We start from the raw sequence: 15,254 nt of genomic DNA on the forward strand, positions 1-15,254 counted from the left end.
TTGAGTCTATTTTTCACTTCCACTGTATAATCATAAGAGATTTGATTTAGGTCATACCTGAATGGCCATTCTAAAGGAGTCCTAGGTGTTCTTTGGAAGGAATGATGCTAAAGCTGAAACTCCAGTACTCTGGCCACCTCATGTGAAGAGTTGACTCATTGGAAAAGACTCTGATGCTGGGAGGGATTGGGGGCAGGAGGAGAAGGGGACAACAGAGGATGAGATGGCTGGATGGCATCACTGACTCGATGGACGTGAGTTTGAGTGAACTCCGGGAGTTGGTGATGGACAGGGAGGCCTGACATGCTGCAATTCATGGGGTCGCAAAGAGTCAGACATGACTGAGAGACTGAACTGAAGTGAACTGAATGGCCTAGTGATTTTCCTACTTTCTTCAATTTAAGTCTGAATTTGCCAATAAGCAATTCATGATCTAAGCCGCAGTCAGCTCCTGGTCTTGCTTTTGCTGACTTCTCCATCTTTGGCTGCAAAGAATATAATCAGTCTGATTTTGGTTGACCATCTGGTGATGTCCATGTGTAGTCTTCTCTTGTGTTGTTGGAAGAGGGTGTGTGCTATGACCAGTGCATTCTCTTGGCAAAATTCTATCAGCCTTTGACCTGCTTCGTTTTGTACTCCAAGGCCAAATTTGCCTGTTACTCCAGGTAGCTTGACTTCCTACTTCTGCATTCCAGTTCCCTATAATTAAGAGGACATATTTTTTGGGTGTTAGTCTAGAAGGTCTTGTAGGTCTTCATAAAACCATTCAACTTCAACTTCTTCAGCATTACTGGTCAAGGCATAGACTTGGATTACTGTGATATTGAATGATTTGCCTTGGAAACAAAGAGAGATCATTCTGTCATTTTTGAGATTGCATCTAACTACTGCATTTCAGACTCCTGTTGACTATGATGGCTACTCCATTTCTTCTAAGGGATTCTTGCCCACAGTAGTAGATATAATGGTCATCTGAGTTAAATTCACCCCTTCCAGTCCATTTTAGTTTGCTGATTCCTAAAATGTTGATGTTCACTCTTGCCATCTCCTGTTTGACCACCTCTAATTTGCCTTGATTCATGGAACTAACATTCCAGGTTTCTATGCAATATTGCTCTTTACAGCATCGGACTCTACTTCCATCACCTGTCACATCCACAACTGGGTGTTGTTTTTGCTTTGGCTCCGTCTCTTCATTCCTTCTGGAGTTATTTCTCCACTCTTCTCCAGTAGCATATTGGGCACCTCCCAACCTGGGGAGTTCATCTTTCAGTGTCATATCTTTTTGCTTTTTCATACTGTTCATGGGGTTCTCTAGGCAAGAATACTGAAGTGGTTTGCCATTCCCTTCTGCAGTGGACCATGTTTTGTCAGAACTCTCCACCATGACCCGTCCAGACTAAATGAACTAGAACTTTATTGGGGCAGTAATTTATTTGCAAGCACACAGAAGGGAAAGTGAGCAAACTGCCCTACAAACAAAGAACTTACAAAATTAATTTTCTTAAGAAAGATCCTTTATTTTGCCCTTATATATCTATTTTTTGCCTAACTTTTCCTGTACTCTCTCTAGCCCCTTTGATACACACTGAGTTCCAGCTTACCTAAGCTAATTCTAAAATGTATTGTGAGACTCCTCTAAACACTGGTATTGCCATTTACTAAGCTCTCAACCGATAGGAGATTGAGCAGCTGCTTCCCTAGGCCTTGGGTGTCTGACCCAATCTGTGGTTCAGTCATGTGCTCTGCTGACTCAGAGCACACACTGGTCTTCTCTCCAGAACACTACTCCTTGACCCCATGTGGCATTCTTCATTATTGAAGTGTTACTTCAATAAGGTATAACCCCCAGGTTTTCATATGAACTCTGAATTTCAAAGAACAGAAAGGAATATTTTACAAAATCCCTGTTGCTCTTTCAGGGGAAATTTTTATTCTCAATAGCTTTTACTCTGAAAAGTAAACAGTATGATTCAGTTTCACTTTCTATTTAAGTACTTCAGCAACTAGCCCATACACTGTTATATTCAGGGAATGGTGACTTTTAAAAAAATCTTTTCATTTGAATAATTCCATTCCCTTCGTACACTCAAACACTTAAAATCCTCACTAGACTTAATATATTTAGTGGACTCTCTATAAGGTATTATTTAGCATCTTCTGCTTACGGTCATGTCCAAAAACTAGGTAATCTTCCTCCTCATAAGGGAATAGGATCCATTCTCTATAAAGATTTACCTAAACTCAAGGGAAGTGATACCACTGTGAAGTTTGAAAATCTTCAAGAGTTTCACATTACAAGCCTGGCAGAAAAAGAGGGGGAAGGATGTCTACAAGGCCACCTCTGCTGGGCTGAGGGTGGAGTGAGGAGCAGGGGTGACTTTGACCTGAAATGTGCCTAAGAAGGGCTCAATGAGGTTGAAACAGGCTCCTGGGGGCCTCTGAGGTGGAACTGGATCACAGTACCTTTAGCTGAAAGCAGTGGCACCAAGCTCTTCCCTCTAAATGAGCCTGCCTCGCCTCTGGTGGGCCTATGGAGAAAAGCCTGCTTCAAGGTGCTAATTTTCAGTTTGCTTCCCAGCACCTCTGCAGTCATAACTAAAGCAAAGGAGAATATTGCATGACTTCAGAAGAAAGTCAGCCACCTTGCAACATCTTCAGGAAATTCTGCACTCCCCTAGGGCTTGCAAAACTCCCTGTGTCTTGCAGACCAAAGGCAAGATCTCAGTCGCCTAGCTCTAGTTTGCATAATTAAAGAAAGTGGAAGCTGGTTATTTTCTGGGTGACCCTTGACTCAACCAAGCTCATAGAGCCTATCACAAATATAAGACAGCATAAACTGAAGTGTTGTAGCAGTGAAAACTTTTTATTATTTAGATGGGCAGGAAAAGCCAGGTCCCTGAATGGATACCCATCTGAGCCCTGACCTGCTAGGGTCATACAGCCAAGACAGTGTTCAGTCAACTATGATGTTATTCGAGTTGGCATACAAACAACAATAAAATTTCATATTATAATTTGTAAAACATTTCAGAGAAATAGTGTATTAATATCTTATTATACCACCTATCTCCATATTTTATATGGAAAGTATAGCCAGTGATTTGTTAACTCACTCCCTCCCACATTGTTTTCTTTTCCCTCCCACTCTTTTCTTTTTCCCATTATCCTATTAACGTATTATCCATCTTTGGGGGAAAAAATTAAAACTGAATTTTAAAACTGTATTCAATATGGCCACATGGTAGGGAGAGAGCCCACCTTCAGAAGTCAAGCAACTCTACCTCTTTTCTGTATCAGCCTCCAGATAGATTTCCTTTGCAAGAGTCTTGCAACTCGGGGAAAGGATACGAAAAGCGCCGCTGCTGCTGCTGGTGCTAAGTCGCTTCAGTCGTGTCCAACTTTGTGCAACCCCATAGACAGCAGCCCACCAGCAGCTCCTCTGTCCCTGGGATTCTCCAGGCAAGAATACTGGAGTGGGTTGATAAGCGCTGGGCTGGTCTAAATCCCTGACTATAAGAAAGCACAGACTAAGACCCAGAGTTGACACAAGTTCAAGCCACTTTTAGCAGAGAGATTACTAGAAACCAGGTTTCAAACTCATAGTCTATGGCAACGAAAAAGTTCATTGAGCTTTGAAGAGAGAGACAGGAGCACAAAACAGGACTCTTTCAATCAAAACCCACCTGGGATCAGGGCAGCCACCCTGTCTGGGTGAGCTAAACTGAGATTCCTCCACCTCCGCCCCCACTTCCGTTTTAGAACAAGGGTCACTGCCACAAAGAGAGCTGAACTTATAGACAGGGTTTGGATTTGAGTCAGAACAATTTGGTTTTAAGGCTTAGAAATCTTTGAAGCATCCAGGCTTGGTTAGAGGTTAAAAGATCATGAGGCCACCCAGCAGCCCTTGGTTTTCTAGAGTTTGGGAAAACAGCTCAGTTGCATTAGAAATTTCTCAGGGAAAACCTCTAGGACAGGGAAGGAATATTTACTAAGTGGAAGAAGCATTTGCTGAAGACCTTTCTAACCCATTTCAGAGAGTTTCAACTCAATAAACCAGCAAACACACGTGTCACAACTTTGTTCTTTCTGTGATTAAAGCCTTGAGTTTCTTGTGAAAAGTGAAATGCCAAGAAAGTGAGCTCACTCATGTTGGTGAGAGAAGCAAGGTTCTGGGACATCTAGGTGGGAGGAGTGGGAGAAATAAGTTTGCATTACTATGAGGATCCCAAATTAAAATTCTGGGTTAATTTATTTTTTAGGAGTATATGGTATTAACTGGCTGGATAAATGTCACACTCAGTCTTCAGCTTGTTCAGCTTCATGCCCTGGGATGGGGGTGGGCAGGCCTGACAGCAGCGTGGAGCTTTAGAGTCTCCTCTGAAGCTGTTTACTCACCGCCCATCCCCCAACACACAGGCAGCCTGCATTCCTGAGGAGCACTTTATTTTGTTATAATTAATTTTAATTGGAAGCTCATTACTTTACAATATTGTCATGGTTTTTGCCATACATTGACATGAATCAGCCATGGGTGTACATGTGTCCCCCATCCTGAACCCCCTTTCCTCCTCCCTCCCCATCCCATCACTCAGGGTCATCCCAGTGCACCAGCCCTGAGCGCCCTGTCTCATGCATTGAACCTAGCCTGGCGATCTATTTCACATGTCGTAATATACATGTTTCAATGCTATTCTCTCAAGTCATCCCACTCTCGCCTTCTCCCACAGAGTCCAAAAATCTGTTCTTTACATCTGTGTCTCTTTTGCTGTCTTGCATACAGGGTCATCTGAGGAGCACTTTAAAATCTGCCCAGCAGATGAAAACCTGTGCATGTGAGCGCTTCCACTTACCACATCACTCTGTTTGATGCCTCCCCAATTCTATGTAATTATTTTATATTGTTAAGTTAATCATGTTCCCATTATGGCTTGCAGTTGTAATTATCTTTTATTTTTTGTCTGGCTATTGATTGTGAAAACTGATAAACATCTTTTACTACTGTGATTATGTAACTATTACTCAATACCACTGGTCAAAAGAAAAATAATAGAATTCTGTATCACCAAAACTAGGATTTAACAGAAAAACCTGTAATCACTTTTTAAGACCCAGATGCATATCAGAATTATCTAGAAATTTTCTGAAAAATGCAAATGCCCAGGTATTGGCATTTTTTTCTCCAGAGCACCAGCTATGTTTCTGATGAGTATTTATGTTCAAAAACAACTGGACTATATGATGATCTTTTACTTTTATCTAGTTTGTTTCACTTTTCCTATTTTATATTCAGTGCTCCCAATTCATTCAGTTTATGTTTTCCAATTTCTCCATCTTTTTTTTTCCTTGTTGTTCTTTATCAAGCATAGTAGAAAAGCTTATATATATATGAATATTATAATATATATATTTTAGAAAATTTATGCATTTTTGCCTAACTAAAACTTTATGACATTTTGATTTCACTTGTTTGACTTAATATGAATAGAATGCTAGATTTCTAATTTAAAAATATATATGCAACATATGCTATGTATAGCACTGGGAACTATAGTCAGTATCTTGTAATAGCCTATAATGGAAAATAATTTCAAAAATAATATGTGTATATGTATAACTGAATCACCTTGCTGTGCACCTGAAACATTGTAAGTCAGCTATATTTCAGTGAAATATATATATTAAGAAAAAAAGAAATCTACCCAGGGCTTCAGAACCCTACACACGCATGCATTCACTTAGCATATATTATTGAGCACTCGCCATGGGCCAGGCCTCCCCATCTGTGATTACTCACTGAGTGTGTTCCATGATGCCCCGTGCAGTTTCTCTATGAGGTATGTAGGACTGTACCCTGTTCACTCCCTCACTCCCCTACAGAAACTTGTGGCCTACCTTGGGTTGTGAAACATTCAGTAAACTGTGAGCCTGGAAGGCAAATGGGAAAAGGCTGGGATTTGTGGCCAGGTTGGCCCAGTGGAAATCCTAACACTGGGGCTATTGTCAATAACTAGCTGGTTGATCTTGGGTAGGTGGTTAACTTCTCTGAGCCTCAGCTTATTTGAAAATGGAGAATAATAAAAATACATTCCTTACAGGGTTATTTACTTAAGAGGACTTAAAGACACAGAGATCACCAATATTAGGTAAATACACAGAGGCCACAACATCAGGTAAAAGCTTTTAAGATTCAGCACAATTTTTGTTTTTACTTTCATTTTAATACTTTTCAAAGTAAAGGCTGTACACAATTATAACAGAAACACTTACACAGCACTTACTTTGTACCAGACATTATCCCAAGTATTTTGCATAGATTAAATTAGTTCACTGTAAAAACAACTTCCTGAGGAAAGCACAATTATTATACTAATTTTCAACAAAAGATGTAACTGAGGCACAGAGAGGTTAAGTGATCAAAGTCACACAATCAGTAAGTGGCAGAATGAGGCTTCAAATCATGTTCATATGCATAGTTCAAGAAACTCAAAATATTCTACAAGACGTTTATGAAAAACAGCCACCGTCTGCATTCCCTTCCCTGCCTTTCCCGCTCTATATATTCAACTAACATGCTTATAGAAGATGAGGATGTCTTCTACCACTACTGGAAACCACCACATACCTGACACTCGACGTTTTCCCTCTTCCATCCTTTTAATATCATTTCTAATTAGAGTAATATTCAATGTTTACATTTTTATCATCTCTAATGCTATTACAGGCAGGCCATGCAGTATGGTTTCTCATTCCTCCTTTTACAACTAGTAACTAGAATTCATACTTGTCTTAGTTTTCTTAGTATCTATGCATCTTTCACTAATCCATTACCAAACTCTCCACCCTGTTAATCTCCACTCCTATTTAAACACATCAGAAGTCTATCAATCCCTTGAACGCAACTTTCCCAGAGTCTTTCTGTTCCAATCTGCACAGGATGCCTCTAGTTCTGCTGCACAGCTATCTTAGGCATTCCTTTCATCACCTCTGTAAATACATTTGCTTCTTACTTGGGCTAGGTCACCTGGGTTCTTTAAATTTTGATAAATTCTTTAAATTTTCATTTGTGGTTTTTGTATCCTACTGAAGAAATATTTGCCTACTCCAGAGTTGTGAAATTTTTTCTCTGAAGTTTTCTTCTAGATAAAAGCTTTATAATTTAAGCTTTTATGTTTAGGTCTGGGATCCATTTCTGGTACTTTTTGTGCCTGGTGGAAGGTTAGGGATTGTTTCCATATAGATATCCAGTTGATACAGCATCATTTCCTGAAAGGATTTTGCTTTTCCCCACTGAAATACCTCAGACACTTTGTCAAAAATCGCTGACTACAGAACTTCCCTGGTGGCACAGTGGACCAATGGTACGGTGGTGCCGATGCAGAGGACACAGGTTCGATCCCTGGCCCGGGAAGATTCCACATGCCACAGAGCAACTAAGCCCGTGCACCACAACCACCGAGCCTGAGGGCTGCAACAGCTCCAGCCCACACACCTAGAGCCTGTACTCCTCACCAAGAGAAGCCCACACACCTAGAGCCAGGACTCTGCAACTTGGTGCTCCAGTGAGAAGCCTTCCACACCGCAAAGAAGAGTAGCCCCTGCTCACAGCAACTAAAGAAAGCCCATGTGCGGCAATGAAGTCCTAGCGCAGCCATAAATAAATAAATAATAATTTTTAAAAAAGAAAAGAAAGAAAAAGAGAGCCATCTTTTAAAAAAGTCAATTTACTATACACGTTTGGGTCTGTAACAACTCTCTTATTATCTTCTATTGACCAATATATCTACCCTTATGCCAATACCAAGAATGTCTTGCTAACTGTAACTTTATAGTACGTCTTCAAATTAAGTAGTGTAAGACTTCCTTCTTTGTCCTTTTCAAAACTGTTTTGGCCATTCTAGCTCTTTTGCATTACACTATAAATTTTAGAATCAGCTTGATTATGATTGCATTGAATTTACAGGTTTGGAGAAATAGATGTCTCAGAAATATTAAGTCTTCCAGTTCATGAACATGCCATGCCTCTCCATTTATTTAGGTCTCCTTTACTTTATCTTAGCAGTGTTTCGTAGTTTTTAGTATACAAGTCTCACATAAATCTTGGAAAATATGTCCCTGAATATTTCATGTGTTTTTTTGAAATAATAAACTTTAGCTTTTTGAGCAGTTTTAGATTCATGGCAAAATACAAGTACAGCGAGTTCCCATATACCCCACCCCCACATGCACACAACCGCCCCCATCTGAGTATTCACCCCTACCTAAGTATTTTTTATGTTACTGTAGTGTTAGTCGCTCACTCCTGTCCGACTCTTTACGACCCCACAGACTGTAGCCTGGCAGGCTTCTCTGTACACGCAATTTCCCATGCAAGAATCCAGGAGTGGGTTGCCATTCCCTTCTCCAGGGGATCTTCCCAAGCCAGGTCTCTCACAAGTGGATTCTTTACCACATAAGCCACCAGGGAAGCCCTATGTTATGATAAGTGGTATTTTAAATTTTTCATTTCCAATTATTCATTGCTGGTATAAAGAAAAATAATTTTTATATATTGACTTTGTATCCTATGAACTTTACATTAGTTCTAACAGCTTTTCTATAGAATCAGAATTTTCTACATAATTAACCATGTCATCTGCAAATAATATTATTTTATTTCTTCTTTGCCAGTCTCTATGTCTTGCCTTATCACCCTGGATAGGATCTTCACAACAATATTAAAAAGTAAGTAGTGGGAAAAAAGAGCAGTGGTGGACCTTCCAGGTGGTACAGTAGATAAGAATTTGCCTGTCAGTGCAAGGGACACAGGTTCAGTCCCTGGTCTGGGAAGATTTCATATGCCATGGAGCAACTAAGCCCGAGAACTACAGCTACTGAACCTGCAGGCTGCGACTACTGAAGCCAGTGTCCTAGGGCCCGTGCTTCACAAGAGAAGCCACCACAATGAGAAGCCGTATACCACAATAAAGAGTAGCCCTTGTTCGCCACAACTAGCGAAAGCGCCACGTGCAGCAATGAAGACCCAGCTCAACCAAAAACAAATAAACTATTAAAAAAAAAAAGGAAGAACAGTGGTGAAAGCATTAGATCTTAGAAGGAAAATAGTCTTTCACCATTAAGAATAAAATGTAGGTTTTCATGGAAAACCTTTATCAAGTTGAAGAAGTTCCCTGGTATTCAGTTTACTGGAAGATTTTCATAATGGATGTTGAATTTTGCCAAAAGGCTTTCATGCATATCTATAAAGATATGTTTTCTTTATTTCTGCTAATGTAAATTATACTTATTGATACTTAAATGTTAAATTAACCTTGCATCCCTGGGATAAGTCCTACTGAATCATGACATATTTACCTTTTATTAATAATATATTGCTGTTTAATAGTTTGTTAAAGACTTTTGCCTGTTCCTAAGGCAATGGCACCCCACTCCTGTACTCTTGCCTGGAAAATCCCATGGACAGAGGAGCCTGGTAGGCTACAGTCCATGGGGTCACTAAGAGTCGGACACGACTGAGCGACTTCACTTTCACTTTTCATTTTCATGCATTGGAGAAGGAAATAGCAACCCACTCCAGTGTTCCTGCCTGGAGAATCCCAGGGACGAGGGAGCCTGGTGGGCTGCCTTCTATGGGGTCACAGAGTCGGACATGACTGAAGTGACTTAGCAGCAGCAGCAGCAAGGGACATTGCTTTATAATTTTTTTCTTATAATGTCTTTGTCTGGTTTAATATCAGTCTCATAAAATGAACTGGGAAGTATACTATCCAATTCTATTTTCTGAAAGTTCTTCAGGGCTAAAGGATTGGTATTATCTCTTAAATTTTTGGCAGAATTCACCAATAATGCCATCTGGACCTAGGAGTTTTCTTTGTGAAAACATTTCTTAGTATGAATTTCATCACTTTCATTGATATATGGATATTCAGAAATATTTCTCCTTGAGTCAGTATTGGAAAACTGTCTTCCAAGGAGTTTTTCCATTTCATCTAAACTGTCAAACATATTTGCACAGTTATTCATGATATCTTTTTATTATCCCCTTAATTAACACAGGGTTTTAGTAGTGTTTTCTCTTTTTCTGAAAGATACTGGAAATTTGTCTTTTTTCTTGATCATTCTATGTAGCAACTTGATTTTTTTAAAAAACTGAATTTATTTCATTAATTTTCTTTATTTTTCTGTTTTCTGACTTTTATTATTTCCTTCCTTCCACTCCCTTTGGACTCAAATTGCTTCTTTTCTCCTAATTTCTTAAGGTGAAAGCCTCAGTCACCGATTGGAGAACTTTCTTCTTTTCTAAGCTGTACATATCTACTAAGCTGTATCCCATGAATTCTGAAAAGTTTCTTCATCATCATTCAAAATATTTTAAAATTTCTTTAGTGATTTCTAATTTGATCCTTACATTATTTAAAGATATGCTATTTTTACCAAATATCTGTTAATAATTTTAAATTCCATTCTTATTAGAAAACATACTCTGTATGATTTTAATGTTTTACATTTATTGAGACTTGTTTTATAATTCATAACATGGCATAATGCTGTTGTTGAGTAGAGTATTCTGTAAATGTCAGTTGGATCATGTTGGTTGATAGTATTATTAATATCATCCAAATCCCTACTGATATTGTCAGTTTATCCTATTATTTACTAAAGGAGGAATGTTGAAACCTCTAACAATAATAGTTTGTTAATTTCTTTATCAGTTTTTGTTGCATGTATTTTGAAACTTTGTTATTGGATGTATACACATTTAGAATTGTTGTGTCCTCCTGATGGACTGTACTCTCAACTACTATGAAATGACCTTCTTTATTCCATATGAAATATCTTGTTCTAAGATATCCTTTGCTATTAATATAGTCATGCTAGCTCTTTTCTGATTGGTGTTTGCATGGTATAACTTCCATCCTTTTACTTTTAATCTACCTGTGTATTTATATTTAAGGTAGATTCCCTCTAGGCAGAGCACAGTCGGGTTTTGATTTTTATCCTAACTGGATAAAAGTCTATCTCTGCCTTATAATTGGGGTGTTTAAACCCTTTATATTTGATAACAATAATTAACATGGTTGGGTTTAAGTCTATCATCTTCATATTTGTTTTTTATTTTGTCCTGTTTTCCCTTTTTGCCTGCCTAACTTTATATTAAGTATTTTTAGCACTCCAGTTTATCTCCAGTACTGATTTATCAGCTATAGTTCTGTTTTTCCTTTTTGGTTTGGGGTTTTGTTTTTGCTTTATTTATTTTTTTAGTGAGTGCTCTAGGGTTTGAAATATGCATATTTTATCTATCACATTGCACCTTCAAATAATATCACTTGAAATACAATGCAAAAACCTAATAATAAACTTTATAACTATCATCCCATTCCTTCCATCTGTACTACTATTGTCATACATTTCACATCTATAGATCATCTAAACCCTGGCATGCATATAATTTTTGCTTTAAATAGTCAATTGTATTTTAAATAAAAATTTTAATGACAAGGAAGATAGTCTTTTACATTTACTCACATTCATGCCATTTCAAGTACTCTTCATTCCTTTGTGCAGATCCACATTTCCACCTGATTTTTTTCTTTCTGCCTGAATAACTTAATATTTCTCATACAGCAGCATATTTATAAATTAGTTCAACTTTATTTGTTGGAAAAAAACTATTGTTTTGCCTTCAGTTTTGTTGTTATTGTTGTTTGTTTGGGGTTTTTATTGGCCACACCATGTGGTTTGTAGGATGTTAGTTGCCCAACCAAGGACTGAACTTGGGCCCTGGCCGCAAAAGCACTGAGTCATAACTACTGGACCACCAGGGAACTCCCTTGCCTTCACTTTTGAAGAATGCTTTCACTTATTTCCAAGCTATCATTTTCTTTTAGCGCACTAAAGATGCCATTCTATTGTCTCTCGCTTGCATAGCTGGAGACAATAAGTCTACAGTGACCCTTACCTTTGGTTTTCTGTACATACTGTCTTTCTTCCCTCTAGCTGCTTTTAAGATTTCTCTATTTATCATTGGTTTTCAGCAACTTGATTATGATGGGGTTTGGTGTGAGTTTCAGGGTTTGCAGTTTTATCCTGCTTGGGGTTCACCAAGCTTCTTAGATCACTGTCTTAGCATTTTTATCAAACTTAGAAAGGTTTTCACCATTGTTTCTTAGTATTATTTCTTGGTATTCAGAAAAGATTTAACATTTCTGGAGCTCTTTTTCTGCATAACTGTCTCTTGCATGGAATTCTTCCTCACAACTTTTATCTGCTTCAACCTCCCTGACCTCCAATCTCTGTCCCCTCCAGTCAGTGAGACCACTGTGCTATACTCGCGACGCCCCCCCCCCCCCACCCCGACCCTGCTCCATGATCCAGAATGTACCTCTAGGTAAAAGCCTAGGTGACGACAGAGCTCACTTCATTTGTCTCTCTTCCCTCAGGAATCACAATCCTGTACTACTTCTAGTCCAACATCAGAGAACAGGTATTTCATACTTTTTGTACAGTTTCTGGTTGTTTACAGTGGCAGGGTAAATGTGATCCCTATTATGCCACGATAGATTAAAGCAGAAGTACACTTATCCTTTTTAAAAAATCCATTTACTAACAATTTTGAGGAAGTAGTGGAAAGTAAACATGAGTTCAATCTACCACAGTTAGCTGTAAATTCACTTTAATTTTTAAAATTATAAACAAGACATAATAGTTTTTAAATTAATAATTATCCCAAAGCAGAAGGATAAAAACTGTTTCCAACTTTTCACTGGATAGTCAAAGTATCTATACAGTCTAAATGAGTCATAAGTCATTTTCTTTACTAACTTTCAGAAGGATCTCCTGATTAAAAAGAATTGTGCCCAAAGCTTATTCTGCTTTCTCTCCAAACACAACACTTACCATTAATTATCTAAGCTTAAGCTGGTTATTCAACTTCATGGCAATGTAACTTGTATGATTTTGCTCTAAGAAGTACAATTTTGAACAATATTTTTGTAGTTCTGGTCTCCTCTCTACCTTTACTGACAAAATTAATCAGTTTCCTATACTTACTCTGGAAAATATCATTTGATTTAACAGAGAAGTAACCATACTTTGTTTTAAAATTGTGGGGAGTTCCCTGGTACCTAGTTGTTAGGATTCTGGACTTTCACTGCATTGCCCAGGATCAGTCCCTGGGTGGGTAACTGAGATCCCACAAGCCAAGTGAACTGCCAAAAAAAGAAAAAAATGTTTCAAAGTTTTATGGTTTTGTCCCACCATAGGACAGAGTATCACAAGAAAGAATACCCTTAGGGATCATTACAATAAAATCCAATAAAGTCTACTTTTCAAACATTCAGCACTATTATTTCTTATTTGAACTTCTCATTTTCAGCTGTGATGCCAAGTCAACAGTCCTATAAATTATTTTGTCCTCTAGCTCATAGATTCTTGGTGTATATTCAAACTGTAGCCCTATTCAACATTTACACTTACAGAGTTATTTTGTATTGCACTATTTCATCATTAATTTTACTCTTCAATGAACTACTTTTGTATCATGACAAATTTAATGCAACACAATAGTAACAGTAAAAATACAGGTTTTTACAATTAAGGATTGTAACACTATCCTGACATGAAACACATTATCCCAAATAATCTATAGTTGATAACTGAAATTATCAACCAATGCAGTCCCTGCAGTGAATAAAAAGAAACAATTATTAAGAAGGTAACATGGCAACCCCTCTAGTACTCTTGCCTGGAGAATCCCTTGGACAAAGGAACCTGGCTGGCTATAGTCCATGGGGTCACAGAGTCAAACACCACCAAGCAACTGACACACACACAAAATTGAGGAGATACCTGATGATGCAAGTGTACACTTTATCTACTCTCCCACCTCCTGCAGGAAGCAGCATAGGACAGGCAGCACCTGGGAGGCAGGATGGCTCACCCCCACCCCTCCATCCCTTCTGGAAGTCTTGGGGCCTCAGTGCCTACAACAGCTGGCCTTGGGCAAATAAAAGACTAAGTTGTTTACTGGCAAAAAAAAAGAAGAAGGTAACAGAACTTCCTGCTCACTTCACATTGTAATAAGGTTATGCTCAAAATTCTTCAAGCTAGTCTTCAACAACAGTACATGAACCAAGAACTTCCAGATGTTCAAGCTGGGTTTAGGAAAGGCAGAGGAACCAGAGATCAAATTGCAATTTTTATTGGATCATGGAGAAAGCATGGGAGTTCCAGAAAACATCTACTTCTGCTTCATTGACAATGCTAAAGCCTTTGACTTGTGTAGATCACAACAAACTGTGGAAAATTCAAGAGATGAGAATACTAGACCATCTTACCTGTCTCCTGAGAAACTTGTATGTGGGTCAAGAAGCAACAGTTAGAACTGGATATGGAAAAACTGACTGGTACAAAATTTGGAAAGGAGTACAACAAGGCTGTATATTGTCACCCTGCTTAACTTCTATGCAGTGAACATCATGCCAAGTGCTGGTCTGGATGAATCACAAGCTGGAATCAAGATTTCTGGGAGAAATATCAATAACCTCAGATATGCAGATTACCTCTCTAATGGCAGAAAGCAAGGAGGAACTAAAGAGCCTCCTGTGACAGTGAAAGAGGAAAGTGAAAAGGCGGGTTTAAAGTCAACATTCAAAAGACTAGACATTAAAAAACTAAACATTAAGATGATGGCATCTGTTCCCATCACTTCACAGCAAATAGAAGGGGAAAAAGTGGAAGCCATGATAGATTTTATTCTCTTGGGCTCCCCAGGCACTGCGGACAGTGACGGCAGCCATGAATTAAAAGATGCTTGCTTCCTGGAAGGAAAGCTATGACAAACCTAGAGAGCATATTAAAAGCAGAGACATCACTTTGCTGATAAAGGTCTGTATAGTTGAAGCTATGGATTTTCCAATAGTCAAGTACACATGTGAAAACTGGACCAAAAACAAGGTGGAGCACTGAAGAACTGATGCTCTTGAATTGTGATACTGGAGAAGATGCTTGAGAGTCCCTTCAACAGCAGGGAGATCAAACCAGTCAATCCTAAAGGAAATCTACCCTGAATATTCATTGGAAGGACTGATGCTGAAGCTCCAATACTTTGGCCACCTGAGGCAAACAGCCAACTCACTGGAAAACACTCTGATGCTGGGAAAGATTGAGGGCAGGAGAAGTGGGTGGCAGAGGATGAGATGGTTAGATAGTATCACTGACCCAACGGACATGAATTTGAGCAAACTCAGGGAGAC

The 15,254-nt window shown here is 38.7% G+C and overlaps 1 protein-coding gene across 7 annotated transcripts in view; it reads left to right on the forward strand.

Moving 5' to 3' along the window:
- RPAP2 (RNA polymerase II associated protein 2) overlaps positions 1-13,339 on the forward strand; it is a 115,008-nt gene extending 101,669 nt beyond the window's left edge. For 2 of the 7 annotated variants that reach the window (XR_001039614.4, XR_009599718.1), the window contains 3 exons: positions 4,784-4,887; positions 8,671-8,724; positions 10,260-13,339. Coding sequence is in view for 1 of the 7 variants with exons in the window: in XM_042251001.2 (XP_042106935.1) it covers positions 4,784-4,793 (10 nt within the window). In the remaining 6 variants the exon portion in view is untranslated. Of the gene's footprint in view, positions 1-4,783; positions 8,173-8,670 lie in introns of those variants that run through there. The other 5 variants (XR_006060064.1, XR_009599717.1, XR_001039615.4 and 2 more) reach the window with 4 other exon arrangements.
- The last annotated feature ends 1,915 nt before the right edge of the window (positions 13,340-15,254 follow it).

Source organism: Ovis aries, chromosome 1, assembly GCF_016772045.2.
Source record: "Ovis aries strain OAR_USU_Benz2616 breed Rambouillet chromosome 1, ARS-UI_Ramb_v3.0, whole genome shotgun sequence".
Classification (NCBI taxonomy): Eukaryota; Metazoa; Chordata; class Mammalia; order Artiodactyla; family Bovidae; genus Ovis; species Ovis aries.